The 18,890-nt window shown below is 34.1% G+C and overlaps 1 protein-coding gene and 1 long non-coding RNA gene across 26 annotated transcripts in view; one reads left to right on the top strand and one right to left on the bottom strand.

The window, feature by feature from the left end:
• The window catches only part of LOC147871833 (uncharacterized), a 64,610-nt gene that overhangs the window by 31,334 nt on the left and 14,386 nt on the right, over positions 1-18,890 (top strand). For 18 of the 25 annotated variants that reach the window (XM_087359991.1, XM_087359988.1, XM_087359995.1 and 15 more), the window contains 4 exons: positions 1,341-1,538; positions 3,959-4,059; positions 7,030-7,148; positions 9,709-15,686. In XM_087359991.1, the coding sequence (XP_087216117.1) occupies positions 1,341-1,538; positions 3,959-4,059; positions 7,030-7,148; positions 9,709-9,813 (523 nt within the window). In that variant the 3' untranslated portion in view covers positions 9,814-15,686. Of the gene's footprint in view, positions 1-1,340; positions 1,539-3,958; positions 4,060-7,029; positions 7,149-9,708; positions 15,687-18,890 lie in introns of those variants that run through there. The other 7 variants (XR_015538248.1, XR_015538249.1, XR_015538253.1 and 4 more) reach the window with 7 other exon arrangements.
• LOC147871834 (uncharacterized) lies at positions 6,304-7,094 on the bottom strand. Its single transcript, XR_015538257.1, has 2 exons — positions 6,993-7,094; positions 6,304-6,445 (listed from the first exon to the last, which is right to left on the bottom strand). It is a non-coding gene; the product is annotated as an uncharacterized LOC147871834 (long non-coding RNA).

Raw genomic sequence — 18,890 nt, forward strand, 5'->3', positions numbered from 1 at the left:
TTCCTGGAACGTCATCTTTTTTCCTTGTTTAAGGTCGTCGGTTGGCTGTATCAGTCTTCTTCCCAGCCCTCGCTTTCCTTCAACCTGGCCTTCGATGATGTCACTCAGTAACCCATTCCTTCTCATAATATGTCCCAGCCAGTTGGCTTTCCTTCGTGTAATCTTTGCTCGTTGACTCTCCTCAATACTTCTTCGTTGGTCACTCGATCCGTCCACCTGATCTTCTCTATTCTTCTCCAACACCACATTTCAAAACTCTCCAGGTATTTCTGTTCCTTCTTCTTGAGTGTCCAAGTCTCTGCTCCATACGTAACACTTCACTAGTTTCTTCTTCATCTCCAAGCCCAACTTGCTAGTGAGAAGTATCCTCTTCTTGACGAAAGCTGCCTTGGCCATGGCTATCCTTGCTTTTACTTTCTTGGTGCATAGGGCGTCCGTCATGACTATGCTTCCGAAGTACTTGAAATGCTCCACATTCTCCATCTGTTGGTTTCCAATTACAACGTTCAATGGTTCTGCTCTCGGTGCTATCCTCATTACCTTTGATTTTTCAATGTTGATTTCCATTCCATACTCTCTACCTGTCTCCACTAACTTGTCCATCATGTTCTGTAATTCCTCCTCTTCCTTTGCCAATACTACTAATTCGTCTGTATACTTTACAGTCTTTATCACTCTTCCTCCAATTTTGAAGTCTCCTGTTCCCTCCAGAGCTTCCTTGGCAAGTCATTCCCCGTACAGGTTAAAAAGCAGCATCCCTGTCTTACACCTCTACCTATCTCAATGCTGTTGGTGTCTCCTGAGTCCAGTCTCACTTTGACTTTTTGCTGCATGTACAGGTTTTCGATTAGTCTTCTATTTCAAGTGATATGCTGCATAAAATGAGTCGGCACTGTAAAGAGATGCAGACAGAAATTTAGTTACAGAACAAAACCAAGTACAGAATTTTGCACTAACATTTGCATAATTTATTTATATAATCTAGATTGTAGGGCATTTTTCAGATTCCTTCATTATTATTATATGTATTGTGTGTTGTTACTTTAATACATACTGAGGAGATGGACAGGATTTTCTGTAACTACAAATGTGATATTTAACAGATACGTCATCCAATATTTTTTTAAACCTGGCTAAATGCGTTAAATTATTTTAATTTTCTATATTCTGACATAAAAGTCTGCAAAACATTATTATTTACCAAAGCAAAATAATGAATGTAATCAGTCACTTTCAGGTCTTATTTTTATACAGTTCCTTCAGAACATGTGTCCGTCGGCCAGAACTTTTGTGACCACATGCTTATTTTTAATAAATCATTGTTTCTCTCTTTTTTTAAGTTTCCACCAAGACTTAAAACCTCATCAGTGGGCACGAGTACCCAATCAATCTCTGCAAGTGCACGCCCCGAAGCTGTCAGACATTCGTGGTTGGAGTACGCTGTGTGAAGACGCTGTGTCCGTGTCGGCACTTCACATTCCAGAAGAAGACAGACGCATCGATATTTTGGAATTAATTGAGACGGAACGAATGCTGAGGTAAATGTGAACACCTCGTGACGGACGATAAATATTCATGATGCAGGACACACACGATCTTCCTTTCTGTTCACATTCGATACTATGACAGATAATGGGTACCAGGGGTCCTTTCCCCAGGAGTAAGGCGCGGCCAGGTCGTGACACTGACTACTTGCCTCCGTCTAGTGCCTGAGTTGAGAACGAGTGGGAGCTACACCTCCTCTCCCCCCCAAGCACCTACGTGGCCCGTAGCAGTTTAGCTTTACTTTTAGTTTTACAAAATGTTTAGTCTAATAGTTTGAAAATACCCCAAAGAAAACATTTTCTAAATTTGTCTCTCAAGAAATGACAATCTGAAAGACGTCGAATTTAAAAAAAAAGACTGCTTTATCTTTCACAACCCACAATTTAGTAAGTGAATCTGGTGTCATTAATTTTAGAGCCTGTTACTGCGGTTGAAGGAACTTACGCACTGGAGATGATATTCTGGCAGGTTAACAGAATGGATGAAATACTAAAGCCCCTTGCAGCATAATTGATTATGGGATGATCGCCTTTCAAATTATAACCTGTACCTCGAGGAAAAACGTAATAGTTCGCCCAGCGTAACCCAGAAATCTGTAGCAAATAAGAGTCTTATTTGGCTAGAGAGCTCATTGCTGTTTCATTTCAAAGGTGACAGGATTACAGTTTCGTATGTAGAGAATCTGAGTATAAATATTGTAGTGTACGCGTTTCCGAAATATTTGCCTCGGCTGATTAATACCACTGGAATATAATAGAATTTCCTAAGAGGCTTTTGTCTTACGGTTCTCACGCCCACACTCTCACTTTGTACGCCGCGCTCCGCTACCAGTCCAATTATCGTGCAGCTCACGCCCTCTGTCTCCATGTGGACCAGAAACAACTATTATATGTCAGGGCCCTTGCGACAGGGTTTCTATGATCTGCTTCACTTGGAATCACATGCTACGGCGATGCGAGTAGTTCTTGCTGCTTTGCTCATCCTAATACTTATACGATATTAGTGCCATAATTAAATTTATAATTTTAAACTGTATTTTATAATAGTTTACGTAAACAGATTCTTCTCGTCGTTATTCAGATTATCCATTTTTAAGTGTTGCGTAATGTTTTTTGCGTGCTTGTCTTAAATTCATTGAATCCCATTCTGCTGTAATTAAAATGAATTTTAATTCTCATCTGTAAATTTTATATCAGTTCTGACATGGTGCTTTATCCTCCTTACGTATTTTTACGTACTTCAGACCTACAAATCTTCTTCAGATATTTACGACAAGAAATCCGAACACAAGATGGAAGAGAATTCACAGACCCCACAGCAGTAGAATCTTACTTCTGTAGTTTGACTTTGTAGACATTTCGTTGTGTTAAGTGTGCAAATAGGAATTGGAAGCAGCACAGCGCATAATTATAAAACATAACTTTGCTAATCTTTTACTAGTCTTGTGTTTTTCCATACGATTCTTATTTTGTCAGTGTCGAGTCTTAAAAATTTTGTGTTCATCTGTTTGGCCTAATTTGATTGTATATTCATAAGTTACTGTAGTATATGTTAATTAAATTTTGAGTTTTAGGTAATCACCTCAAGTAATGATTTTGTCTTTCGGGGAGGTTTGTAAAAATGAATATATCGTCCCGTTGGGTCCAGAGTTAAAGGAATTATATGAAGATCCTGCAATGGACCATAATCTGCGCTGCCTAAAAACAGAATCAGTTAAGACCACAGATGAATATGACAGACGTACATTTTTAAATTATTGTAAGAAGAATAGAAAATATTATTAGAATTCTGTTTTGCTAATAAAATGTTGTTAAACTTGTTGTACTCTGTGAAAAAAGAGAAAATACGTACACACACGTGCACGTAAAAACTTTATAATGCTGAATCAGGATTACATTTTTTTTGATATTGGGATTCGAATTTATTGAAGTCTGTGATGTGATTGGTTCTTATTCTCGCAGTTACAGTTGAATCCTGTTTGGATTAAAGCAACAAATTGGATAAAATATTTCTTAAACTGCATGTTTGAATACAAGTACAGTGATCCCTTGGTTCCACAGGGTCCCATTTTTATATTAATGATAAAAATTTTAATAAATGATATGTTTGTATCATATGGCCAATCAGATTGCTTCTAAGTCGAATATTTACGTATTCAATAAATTCAATTAAAGATAAAGATTTCTGTCTTCTGGGTTGTTGCGCCGTGTAGTCTGGTCGATGTTAACCAACGTTTCGGAGGTCATACTGCCTCCGTCATCAGGGCGATTAAGGATAGTTTTTGTGGGACCAGTTACAAGAGACTACTGCGTATAAATTGTATAAACTTGGGCATTTGTTGAATGGTTTGGTTCGATTTATTCTTTATAAAGAGCCGTGCGTGTACTGATGAAAATGTTCGATGTTATTTCAGGCCCTCGCTGAAACTGGTGGACCGTTCGTTGCTGGTTGAGGATGTTGTTAAGTCGCTGATCACGATTGATCCAGGGACTTGGGATGAATCGTTTCAGAAAGGTAATTTTTGTATGTGTATAATAATTTGAGATAAAAGCTGGGAAGAGAGAGCATTTAAATATTAACCTTTCTTGGCCTTGCATTATGGCTTATGTGCGTTCGAGCTGGCCACTAGCATACAACTAAACCATTAATGTTTTAGGTACGACATCTAAATTCCCGTGGTCTACGCGCGTGTATATAAAGTGATCCTTGTTACAAAATACAGTGTATTTATTGCATTTTTAAGCTTAGAATGTCAAATGAAAGCTCTGTTCTTGAGAATGAACCCATTTACCTGAACGTAGAGTTTTTGTAAAAATCTGTCTTTATATACGTAACTACTTTACATTTATTTTCAGTTATTTCAGGTTTCTTTAGCCCCGAACCCTCAGTTTTGTAGTCGTGTTGTACGACCTGACTGTTCGTGCCTCGACGCAGGGTCTGTGAAGTTATTTCTAGACTGAGTTAGCTGTATGAATAACTTTTGATCTTTTCCTGTCAATTCACGATACAGAAATGCCCACATTTTCCATGATGATTTGATATCTGAAATGAACTCTTATCACATTGGAGTGTTTAATATGGTCTTAAATAAATAAAAGAAACCTATTTCAGTGGTACACTAGGCCAGAATTTATCTGGATGGATTTCTTGTAAGAATTTTGACAAAATTTAATTATATTTGTTTAAATCTTGTCCGTCTAATCGCAATTTAAAATTTAAAATATTTAAAATACCATATGATGTTCTCTATCGAAACATTCGATTTACACTAGAACATCATTTTTTTCTCACGACGTGTTTCAGTTCTTAGATGAATTATCTTCAGGTGTATAAAATTAAAATTATATAAACTTGAACATAATTTCTAAAAATGCAACTTTTTTTATATATTATTGTATTTTAGTCAGATGTTTATCATATATCAATGATGTTCTCTTCCAGATTCCATTTTAATAACATATTCGAAGTTGTTCTATATATGTACGTCGTGTTTAATATGAACTTTTTGTGGATGAATGTTTTTGTATCAGCCAGAATTGAGAGTTCCAACTATCTGGAAGTATTGCCGTGTTTAAATTTTAAATTGTGATTAGACGGACAAAGATTTAAACAAATATATATTTATCACAATATGACGCAACTTTATCATCTCAAAAATTTAATTAAGAAAACAACGGAAGACAGGGCGCAGTCTGATGGGAAAATAATGAAGGTTGACAGCTTGCACGCATATGGTAAACAATATACTTACGATTCATCATCACACTCTTACTCTACTGCGAAATAATTCTGTCTCTAAATATATATTCACCTCGTTAGGTTCCATTTAAGGTTTGTTAATATCTGATTAATAGGAATATTACTCCTATGTTTCTCCTCAATCTGGGATAATAAGCTTGGTAATATTTTACGTCTTATCTGCCTGGATATTGTTATCCTCAGTGCAGCAGAAATCTTTTCTGTGATGCCAGAATAAATTTGAATTTGGTCCACGAGGCTTCATGAATTTAAACTCCCGACCACCAAGAGCCATCGTATTCACAGGCGGTTTACGAAGATGTAATAATTTGAGATACCAGTATGTCGGAGAAAGATGTGGACAGTAAAGTAGTGGCTTGAAACATTGATAAACTTGAGTTCCTTATTTTTACTTGTTCAATTTTATCAGTCTAAACACAATAAAATATTATTATTAAATATTAAAATATTATTACAATTAACATTTAAATATTTAAAACTTATTAAAATGACGCTCTCCATCGAAATGCTCGATTTAGATGGAGAGCATCATTTTAATATATTTTTAATATTTAGATGTTAATTGTAATAATATTTTAATATTTAATAATAATATTTTATTGTGTTTAGACTGATAAAATTGAACAAGTATATATCTCAACACAATATGACGCAACATTATAATCTCATTTCCTTATTTTTATTAAAAATTTGTTCTTCTTGGACATAAAAGAATGTAATTTTCTGTATGTCGCCTACCATAACTTCATGTAATTTTTTCTGAATTTGACACAGATACATAGAAATCTTAGTATTTCGTTAACTTTTTTTCAAACTTAGAACTGTAATTGTCTCCTACTATAACTAATTTATTTACTACCTGTCGCAGTATTAAATGTTATATATTTAATATCTTACTCCGTAAATCATAAATCAAATACTGTTAAGTATTTGGTACTTTTATTTATATTTGTGTTTGAAGATTCTGGGTTTAAATGCCTGAGGTCAGACTGTTCTTTCGTATTTATATTTTCTTGAAGTTCTGTAGTCCTTCCAGTTGAATCCTGTGACAGTTGCCTTAAAATCGGCCACATTCGCTTTCTTCCATATCCTCCTCCTCCTCAACTCGTTATAGGTACTCATTATCCCATAACCTGTACAGCTGAGAAATAAACTGAGAATCAGAAATATCCAACAGGAATGCACTGTGACTCTGTTTTCAAAATTACTATCCAAATTATAATTTTGAGGATGCAACTTGCACGTAAAGCCACTAGTGTAAATTAGCCTTGAAACTTTTGTTCCGACAAGTCTCGAAATAAAAGACTTTAAAATACAATTTTAGGCGTTATGCGAGAGATTCAAGATCTTTGTTCAACCTGTTCTGCAAATATATTTATCACCGTAGAATAAACCTAAATTCAAGATATTCAGGTGCTACACGGACAGAAAAATGTCTGATAAAAATGTACGCTAAAATAATATATAGAAATTGTATTTAAGTTATTATTAATTTGAATCTTTATATAATTATATTCACCTGAAGATAGTTCTTTTAGGAACTGAAACATGTCGTGGAAAAAATGATGGTCTAATGTAAATCGAATATTTCGATAAAGAACATCATTTGATAAATTTTAAATATTTTAATATTTAATAAGAAGATTTAAAATATATATTTATTATATCACGATATGACGCAACTTTACCATCTCATAAATATAAATTGTTCATCTTCTTTTACAGGTAGTGCTCCCATCGATGGAAAAATATTTTGGCACTCACAGAAATTACTTCGTCTCTGCGGCAACTGCTGCCAGCAACGTAGGGGCCGCATCTTTGAAGGAGAAAGAAATGGTGGCCAGGTAAATAAGGTGTTTCGAGAAAATGAGTTGAGGTTCAGGTATGCAAAGAGTTTGACTGACGAGCATTTAAGGTCTTACGAGCTTTCGGCACCTTCATTTATTAACTTTACGTGCGGTCAACTCTACTGGTACTTAAAATATTTTACCTACACATTACTTAACTGTTGCTTTATATCAGTGAAGGAAGAACATACCAAAAATGAAGTTCTGAGGGGATTATGTAAACCTGAGAGAGATGACGTAACAAGGAATTATTAAGTATCACAGCCAAATATGATTCCTGCTTCATGTTTGGGAGATCCTACATTCAAATCTGAGCCTGGAGACCAGGTTCATGGGGTTTCTTTTAATCTTTCTTGGCAAATTATGTGGTGTTATGTGCGTCTAAGCCGTGCGTTATTCATTCCACATGAAATAGCTCGATAATGGACGAACGAAGTTTTATCGAGTTTGACGTTTCATGATTTCGTAATAAATTGTTGTGCCATATCAGTTTCCATTTAAGTCAGACTATTTTAATGACCGCATTTTACAAGAGAATAAAATATTTTGTATTGTAATCTTATCACGACAGATCAATAAATTGAAAACACTTTCTTCAATTTTGTTAGCATCAAACCATAACAATAAATAAAATGAGATGGTAAAGTTGCGTCATATTGTGATATAATAAATATATATTTTAAATCTTGTCCGTCTAATCACAATAAATTCTTATTAAATATTAATATATTACAATAATTAACATTTAAAATATTTAAAATATATCAAATGATGTTCTTTATTGAAATATTCGATTTACATTAGACCATCATTTTTCAATGTTAATTATTGTAATATTTTAATATTTCATAAGAATTTATTGTTATTAGACGGACAAGATTTAAACAAATATATATTTATCACAATATGACGCAAGTTTATCATCTCAAAAATTTAATTAAGAAAACAACGGAAGACAGGGCGCAGTCTGATGGGAAAATAATGAAGGTTGACAGCTTGCACGCATATGGTAAACAATATACTTACAATTCATCATCACACTCTTACTCTACTGTGAAATGATTCTGTCTCTAAATATATATTCACCTCGTTAGGTTCCATTTAAGGTTTGTTAATATCTGATTAATAGGAATATTACTCCTATGTTTCTTCTCAATCTGGGATAATAAGCTTGGTAATATTTTACGTCTTATCTGCCTGGATATTGTTATCCTCAGTGCAGCAGAAATCTTTTCTGTGATGCCAGAATAAATTTGAATTTGGTCCACGAGGCTTCATGAATTTAAACTCCCGACCACCAAGAGCCATCGTATTCACAGGCGGTTTACGAAGATGTAATAATTTGAGATACCAGTATGTCGGAGAAAGATGTGGACAGTAAAGTAGTGGCTTGAAACATTGATAAACTTGAGTTCCTTATTTTTACTTGTTCAATTTTATCAGTCTAAACACAATAAAATATTATTATTAAATATTAAAATATTATTACAATTAACATTTAAATATTTAAAATATATTAAAATGATGCTCTCCATTGAAATGCTCGATTTAGATTGAGAGCATCATTTTAATATATTTTAAATATTTAAATGTTAATTGTAATAATATTTTAATATTTAATAATAATATTTTATTGTGTTTAGACTGATAAAATTGAACAAGTATATATCTCAACACAATATGACGCAACATTATCATCTCATTTCATTATTTTTATTAAAAATTTGTTCTTCTTGGACATAAAAGAATGTAATTTTTCTGTATGTCGCCTACCATAACTTGATATTATTTTTTCTGAATTGACACAGATACATGGAAATCTTAGTATTTCATTAACTTTTTTTTCAAACTTAGAACTGTAGTTGTCTCTTACTATAACTGTTTTATTTACTAACTGTCGCAGTATTAAATGTTATATATTTAATATCTTACTCCGTAAATCATAAATCAAATACTGTTAAGTATTTGGTACTTTTATTTATATTTGTGTTTGAAGATTCTGGGTTTAAATGCCTGAGGTCAGACTGTTCTTACGTATTTATATTTTCTTGAAGTTCTGTAGTCCTTCCAGTTGAATCCTGTGACAGTTGCCTTAAAATCGGCCACATTTGCTTTCTTCCATATCCTCCTCCTCCTCAACTCGTTATAGGTACTCATTATCCCATAACCTGTACAGCTGAGAAATAAACTGAGAATCAGAAATATCCAACAGGAATGCACTGTGACTGTGTTTTCAAAATTACTATCCAAATTATAATTTTGAGGATGCAACTTGCACGTAAAGCCACTAGTGTAAATTAGCTTTGAAACTTTTGTTCCGACAAGTCTCGAAATAAAAGACTTTAAATAAAATTTTAGGCATTATGCGAGAGATTCAAGATCTTTGTTCAACCTGTTCTGCAAATATATTTATCACCGTAGAATAAACCTAAATTCAAGATATTCATTTGCTACACGGACAGAAAAAATATATCATTTTTTATTATATCTAGTCTCAGCTTTTAAATCCTAATGAAATGAATGAATGAACTAAATAAATAATTTTGCTGCTGTACAGGAGATGAAGTTCCAGGAATTTAAACGAGAAGCTGAGAATAGGGAAAACTGGAGAGCTCTTTTTGGGCAGAGCAATGGACCAGTCGTAAGACAGAACACTGAATAATGATAATAGGAGGGGCCGTATGATTTACTGACTGACATGGAGAAGAAAGAGGACAGAGAGCGTTTACAGGAATTTCTGAAGTACCAAGGCTGTAAGTTACATACGTAAGTAATTCACTGAAATTAATCTGGAAATTTACCACTTTTCTCCACCTTACTTCCAGGCTTGCATAATATTAGGTATTTATTACTTAAAATTATTGTGTGAGACTGAAATTAACCTGTCCCAAGTATTTTTTGTGTATATGAGAGGAATATTTTTGTCGAAAATTAATATTTTTGTATAACGTGCGTGAAACTATTAAAAATAACTGAATTAGAAGGTGACTTATGGACCTGGAGTTTATCTTCTTGATGCTCCATTACCAGCAAATTACTTTCGTAATAGAAATTCTCATGTAATTATCCACTTGTGAAGATGACGCACGTCTCACTGCTACGGAGCAAAGGGCTTCTTGAGAAGCTAACAGTTTTCTGAACTAATAAAGAAATTCCCTGTCTGTTTTCCTTTTTCTTTGAAATTTCTGTTTCTAGTCACCGATCATTTATAAGGGTCCGAGAAAATAAGAATGTCACTAAGGTTTATAAATGGCCAACACCACTCAGTCTCCTTTGGGTGGAAAGTGGCACGACGTGTCGGATGAAATGTCATTCCACAGTAATTCTCTTTACCAGTGTACCACCACATAAATCCTAAAAACACATGCAAATTGTCATGCGCTGTTTTGTTGGCAATGCATAGAAAAATGATTACGACGTTATTGATAAATTCGTTTCAATAAATGAGTATGGTGTGACTTAAAATGTAATAAAGCTACGTTAGCACGACGATTGCCTTCTATCTCTGAACATTGGTAACCTAACGTAGACTGCTCTGTAATGTAATCCAGAGGATAGCGTTCCATATTCTTATGACATCCAAAATCTCAGATATCAAATTGGAAATACTTTTTTTTTCAATCTCACGTTGAAATGTTGTCCGAAAGAAAACAGTGTTTCGTGAGGACTTTTCTTAATTATTTAAACTGTAATAGTAAGAGTTACTTCGAGTTATTTCGTTCCTCGAAACGAATATGATATTACACAAACAGTCGTTGTTTTTTTAAAAATAAATTTTTAAATTCTGTTTATATCGTGTAAAAAAAATTTATACGACGTTAATATCTCAAATGATTCTTCTGTTGAGGCCAATCCCTTGGTGGTGGAACTGAATCCAGAGCAGGCTGCTGCTTCTGTAGAAACTTATTCAGTACCTGGACACAGCTTCAAAACTTCCACTAGAGACATTAAATTTTTCTCAAAGGTACTTAATAATTGTATAAAAGATACTTGTACCTACAAATTATTAATATTTTCAATAGCTAAGATTATATAGTATCTAACGAGAGGATTCGACTACACAGCGAAACAGTTCTCTTTCACAGCGGCAGACATTGGTTTCTAATAGCCTTAAATTTCCCAGTTCCAGGGTTACACAAAGTTTTAGCAAGAAAATTCAGCCAGCTGATGGTAAATGACTGGCACAGTGGATTTTAATATGAAGAATATTTTTAGAAAATGCAATTGTATGTCTATAACAATGTTTTGCTCTTTGCATTAATATTAATCGTGGACATCACATTCGGTACGTGCCCTAACTAATCCACGTAAGTCATGAGGTTCTATACTGCCTTGTTTCTATAATGTTACGTTAAAAAGTGTCTTCTCAGTTATTTGTTTCGTAGCGTAAATGGTGTGGTTATTGTGAATTACGTACGACGTGGGAGGAGGCAGTATTTTATAAAGTTCAGTATACGTACGAAACTACACATGAATATGGAGTGTGGAAGAGAACAGATAAAACACTGCTAACAAAGAAGTGTACAAGCAAATTTGTTTTGCTTTTGTCGTTTGTTGAAGTTCATCCAGTGCTTTTATTTTTGTAAGAATAATTTATCTGAAGACGTCCTCATAAATTACTTACGCCTACTCTTTCAAGGGAGCTTGTTAGAAAAAAACAGTATCAATTTACAAGGATGGAAAAGTGCACTCCATAACCAATCGTACAGAGCAATTGAAGATGTATTTTCGAAATTTGTGCCCGAAACATTAACTCGTTTTTCTTACTTTTATCCACAATTACAAAATTTCTTATTTTAAATTTCACAGTTCATTTTTAGTTTATAAGTTACTGTTAACAGAAGGCAGGAATTTCTTGGCTAGTTGAGCGACTCTTATGTTCTTAAGTAGGAATTCTGCTTCGTGAATTTAGTTACACGAAGCTTAAATCTAATTTATCGATTATCTCGAAAGAAAAGAACAACAACTCAAGACAAAATATGGAAGTCAATAATATTTAGGTTTTACTTGGAACATTTCTGATAACGTGATACAAATAACTTTGAAAACATACCATTCACTTCGGCGTTCGTCTATCTTTCTGCTGTTGGAGAAAATACTTAGTTTCAATACGAAACAGATGTTATGTCACAGATGCAATAAATAAGTTGCTTAAAGAATATTATCAGAAATCATTGACACTGGTATTTGAAGTGAATTTCATTAGAAATGTCACGTGAATCAGCGTAATGTTAACTCTAGGATTAATTTGCCTTGTAAGTATTACGTCGTATGAAGGATAAAAGATGTGGCACCATCGTCAAAATCATGATAATTTGGCAGTTAGTCCACTTTTTGGCCCATATTGAATATAACAACCTAGGTAGATAAAGTATGTTGTTGACGTAAATAAGTTAAATTTGATTAAGGGTACATTAGTCAAATGACTGAGACATAAAATGTAATGAAACTATTTAATTGCCTCGTTCAAGTCTGTATCAGCAAAAATAAAAATACCTTTTATCCAAAAACGCATGCAAAATAGCGAGTTACACATTTGTACGATGTGTGTACATGTTTCAACTCTTGCTCGAACTCTTAAATCCTCTTAAATTGTCTGAAGTCAGACGAGTTAAATTAATATCGAAATTAGTAATTCTGGAAGTATGAAAATTGTTTGGTTAACTATTTACTGCAATGACAGAGTTGCCGAGTTCTCAAACTGAGAAGTTTATTCCAACTCGTGTAGTGTGGAAGGAGAAGGCATGCGACATAGCAACTGCACCACGAGCTAATCCGATCATTTATTGTAATGAGTCAGTTCCTGCACTCTGACATCAACCAGTCGGCATTTTGTTTCTCCCACAAGCACTGCTCTGACTACTGTGCTGTTCCACAACGAGGCAATTGTCTAGATTTCCTCCCTTCTCACCCTTCTTCCACCCACACCTGCGTCTAACGTTAAACTAGGGTTAGCATCCCCATTCTATGAGAGTGACTAAATAACTGTGGCCCAACATTTCACATGAACAACATCTCTACAGAAATAAAGACGGTGATGCAAATTTAGCTGCTTGTTTTAAGTTCAGGGTTGTTTTATGGTGTACTTCAGTCATGAAGGGCGGACTAGTTCCTGCGTTCTTTCAAGGTAACTTTTCATAAAACTGTCAAGAAAATTCGATATTAAAAGCAGACAGTTGCTCAGCTGATCAAGATATTTCCCATGATTCACGAAACTTGAGGGTTCATTAACGTGTTCTGAGCTAGAATAACCCAATCCACGATTTCAATCGTGTCTTTGAACAACCATTTTAAAAATATCAAGGTCTATTTTTATAGGAACGTAAAGATAGCGACACGAGCCCTTGCCGATTTTTCAGAAAATATTATTCAACGTTTTTCAATGGAACTGTTTTAGGAAAAATATCGTTGGAGACGTAAGTTGGGCGAGACTCGTTCGTGGAACGGACGAGCTCGGAGTCAATATAAACAATTGCATTAAAAAACGTTGAATAATATTTTCTGAAAAATCGGCAAGGGCTCGTGTCGTTGTCTTTACGTTCCTATATAAATAGACCCTTATTCTGTCTACGTATAGCCAGCTGAGTGATCTCTTTTATTTTCAGGTTTCCCGAACAAATTTTGTACGCATTTCCGAAAACGTGTTACATGCTACTTGACATTTTTCACTTTTATTACGTTACAAACAAATAGATTAGTAGGATTAATACAATTTCTGACGGAATTCCAGTCCTCAAAACCATACTTCATCTGTTCTAGACCATCGCGGGATCAGCATTAGTTCTTACAAAGTGAAATCTTTTCGATATGTTGTCAGAGAATCCCTTTTCTAATTGCTTGTTGTCCTTATGGAAATAAGTTGTTTGAAGTGTAAATGAAAGTTACAGTTTTCCACGACTTCAAGAGAGTTATATTAAGATACCTTTGTTGCGTTTGTTTCTACTTTATATTCTAATATCTGCTTGACGTGTTAGTCCTTCATGTCTTGTTATTCTTCTGCCCCCTTCCACACTTCTGTGTTATTATTCACCAAAGTTTTAACTTTTATAATCACATTGTGAACTTTGTTCTTGGTGATTTTAATATACAGGTTTTACTTCGTGTTTGAAGACCCTCTCGTTTCATACTGTAAGCGTCATTATATTCACAGTTCATTTGGTTCACAATATCGAAAGTCATATTACTTTAGTGATAATTGTATTCGAAATTCTAATTTTATTGATTTACAATAAAAGAATACACAACTAATTTTTTTACATAGTTCATAAACTTGTTACTGCTGAAATTTGAAGTGTGGTTATTACATCTATCTGCATTAATTTTGTGCAGACTTGTCACTGATTAGATTTGTTTCGGTCTTATGTGGAAAGCCTTACACAACGTTTCTGTCTTCTCACATCAAATTCTAGCAAATGCATGTAGCAAGATCCTAAGAAACTTGATAGTCGCTCAGCTAGAAAACAAATTCCCTTTCACTAACGAAACGATAAAACTAGTTACTGTGTTTACAACAGGCCGGCTTCTATTCTGAGCCAATTAATCCAGTTCACACCATATTGTAAGAACCTGTTTAATATTATCCTATATACACGTACATATATAATTCTCTAATAAAAGAACATATAGAATTTATTAAAACGCTAGTATAATTTTGGAACTTTAAAACGGGATTTTCAGTATCCAAACACAGTGAAGAAAAAGATTCAAAAATGGTAAAGACGTCTATAGCCGCTTACGAGAAATTTTGGTGTGCTGAATATTTATCACAGTTATAATTTCAAGAAACGTGTTGTGATTTTTTGACAAGCCGTTGTTAAATAACACTGTCAAAAGTTAAATACACGTGACAACAACTCTATATCTAAGAACAAGAATGGGCTAACATGCACATTATTAAAACTGAGGAAAACATAGATGAATTTAAACGTGGTTCCTTAATTTCACTTATTAATGTTATGTAAGCCACGAATTTGAAGAAACCAAACAGCATGTAACTTAGCCTGCCTCTATATAAGTATATGGGACGATACTATGAATACATTTCTTTTATTCTTCCAATTTTGTGGCTTAGCCCACTATTGCTCTCTTCCCTTCAATTATATACTACATTCTGACATGAACTATAAGATACTATCATACACAGAGTGACCTGTGTTACATTCGTCATGCAAATGGAGTGAGTTAACTTCATTATAATTAATTCAATTTCCCAGTTGTTTCAGGACTAAAAATATTGTGGGCAATATTTTGACTGGAAGCTTTTGAATCATTCAACACTTTTTTGTCATAGGAACCAAAACGGTGTGTTAGTAACGCAACACATAAACTCGACATCATATGTTCGCCTTTTATTATTAAAGTTTACTGTTCTATAACGTCCACATCGACAAAATACACATTAGGCCTAGAATGGTTGTTACTAGTAATTCCGATCTAATTTACCTCGACTCGATACATTTGTTAGCTTCCAAATGTTTGTATTGCTGGCGTAATGCACAGGTTAACTTAAATAATAAAAGAATTCTGTTGTTTCTACATCGTTTACTCGCTTTATTTCCTCTGTGTTTTATTCAGTCTTGTTTACAAGCTACTAATCTAACCTAACCTATTGCTGTTTCATTGTAAGCACAGCGCCATGAAGTATGAAGAGGAATGGAACCTAACCAATCATAAACTTTGCTATTAAAGTTTTCTTTAAGCACACACACATGCTTATAGTTTACATATGAGACATGTTTTTAATTACAAACTCTGCAAGGTTGCGGAAGTTCGTATTTATATGTGGACAATTTAAAGTAAGCATGAAAATGTACAGAAACAAATCACTGATTTTGCTATTATTAATTTACTATCAGTGTCCGATTAGCTATTAATCCGTATATTTAATTCAATTAATGACCTAAATCTGTTGCAATTATTTCTCACATAATAAATCTTATACTGTAAAACGCTGAAGATTATAAACACTGTTAGTTTTTCTGTGATATTCTGCTGATAAGAAACGTGTTTTGCTGGAGAAAGGTTCATGATTACTTTGTATAACATACGTATGTTTATACACAATCTGTCTCTTTATACTCCATTTACACACAGAGCTTCAGATGCCTGTCTTCGGTTGTACATTACTTATTTCTATCAAACGGAAATGCGTCACGTAACATGTCAACTGGTTTCTTGGGATTTCATTTCAATCGATAATGACCAAAACGAAATTTGTCACTAAACATTCGGTTGAACTTTACCATAATGCGTTCTCATTATATAATCTGTGTACAGAAAAAACAGAGATTCCTATGAGAAATGACTCTGACTTATGTTGACAGATATTGTGACTTTAGTTATCATTCAACCCATAAAATTCGCTCGCGTTGCCCGCTAGACTTCAATAGTCTCTCTTAAAGAACACAATTGAAAGGTTTAACAAACTGAGACAAATGAATCCTTTTGCACTGTCAATTTTTCTTCCTGAACAAACAAAACATTTTCCAGCTTCCATATCCCCGGCAAGTATGTTGCATTCTACAGAGAATGGAACACAGAACAATCAATACTGACTTCATGATCACGCCTTCATGCTGCAATTTGGGTCACTTCGACATTATATGTAACGATAACTTACAGTTTTCCTTCACTAAGTTAATAAAAGTAACTTCTTATGAAAAGGTCGTATCCGTCTGTCCGCTTGCTTCATTCCAGAAACTACTGAATTATTTCAGTGAAATTTGATATTGAACGTACGCTGCACAGTAATGTTGGGAAAATTTCGTAATGGTATTTGCATTTTCTGATGCTATAACATAACATTTTTCTTAAAAGAATTGGTTTGTGACAAAAATATGGTTCTCTTAAAATATGCTTATTTGAATGGTAAATATTTAGTGAAATACAAGGACAAATTATGTTCCGATACATCAAAACAAACTTAATTTAAATTATGATATTAAAAATACTTGGCCAAAGACTGATCAATTCTGTTACCTGTTAAACAAAATACTCGTTCAGTTTAACGCCAGACATACAGCTTTCAAAAAGTTTCCAACCAAAAGAAATTCTTGGTATTGAAGGTCTGGTCCTGCAACGCTGCCATGTAATCGACGGAAAACATCGGCGTTTGTTAGAGAGGCTTTAGGCAGAATATCCGCTTTGACGTTTTCTAACTGCGTCCACGTGGAGGCCAATATCATTATTTGCTTTATTTTCTACGAACGTCCAAAAATAGGTTATGTTTGAACACGTGCGGTACGATACATAAACATAAATATATACCATGCATAGTCCGTCGTATTCAGTTGCGGGCCTATATATAATTAAAATGACTAATAATACAAATTCTATTTCTGTGTCTATGTCTGCGACTTCGCTTTTGATTGAAGTATTTTTCTCACATAAACAAAAAATTATACGAAGATAATTATAAGAACTTTTGGATGCAGAGTTAACAGCCCAGTTAACTAGCTAGCTAAGTCCTTTGAGAAGAGTCCTTCTTGGGAAATTAATACGAAAAGTCCCAAAAGTCACGGTCTTCACCACCCATCACGACCATACAAATTATAAGGTCTAGAAACCACCTATCCGTTTAATATTCGGGGCTTAATTCGCAGTTTTAAACAGATTTAATATCAAACTGGTAATTTAATTCTATCCAAAGAAGGAAGGAAGTCGTGGAGCTGTGCCACTACATCTTCTAGACACGGTGTTCGACATACGAGTAAATTTAGTTTGATACTGTAATAATACTACATGCAGCTACAGAATAAAACAATATTTTTATAACACTGCACGTTGTTTCGGCAGAAAACTTAATATCGTTACATTTCATGTAGTTACAGTAGAGAATTATGTATTGTCATAACAATGCATTCATCAGTAGAAAATTTAATATTGTCATAATAATGAACTCAGTTACGATAGAAATTTTTATATTGTTATAACGTTTCATGTAACTGCAGTATGAAACTAAAAGGATGTGAAATGGCAGCTCAGGTCATAAATATGTCGTAAGTCGTACACAACTGCAAATCCGGTAGAGTTTGGTGATGAATTTTTGGATCGTCCTTCTTTGTAGCTTATATATGTATATATATAGAAGCAGAAGGCTCGGTCGCCAGTGTTATTTCAGGCCTAACCTTCCCCCATCCCAGTCGGAAATAGAACTGTCCTGGTAGCTCATTCCATCGGGAAGATGCCTTTCTTGCTTACGTTCCGTGTTTCCTGTAAGAACAAGACAGTCTGCCTTTCCTTATACGTGTTAGACGCCTTCTGTCCAAGTCGTTCGTTTATGGCATCTATCTGTGAGATAACCAGACAGATAAGTGTATTCTTGTCCTTTGGATTCTACGGCCGGTATTTCATGTTTTATTCAATTTCACTAAAGTTTTTGTATAAATTAGGCTTTCATTAAACATTGACGTACTACTGGATTTCACTGAATAATAATAATATACAACTTGTTTTCTATAATTTAATGGCCGAAGTTGTACAGAAAGGTTTGAATATTACAAATTAACTAAGAGCCTACATGGTTAGAGAGTCCTTATTGAGAAACTAATAGTAGAACAGCTAGTCAAGAAATTCTTTGCCCTTCTGTACTCCGAAGGTCACTATCGCGTTTAGAAAAGTATGTCACTAGTCCTGAGCCAGATTAATCCACTTCGCTCCCTCTTACCTTATTTTTAAACATTCATTTCCGTTGCTTATGTTGTTTTAAATAAATCTAAGTCCGAAGTCCCATGTAATATT

The sequence above is a fragment of the Zootermopsis nevadensis genome, unplaced genomic scaffold (assembly GCF_977971745.1).
Source record: "Zootermopsis nevadensis isolate Lab colony 2312 unplaced genomic scaffold, Znev_1.0 Znev_ptg000037l, whole genome shotgun sequence".
NCBI classification, from domain to species: Eukaryota; Metazoa; Arthropoda; class Insecta; order Blattodea; family Termopsidae; genus Zootermopsis; species Zootermopsis nevadensis.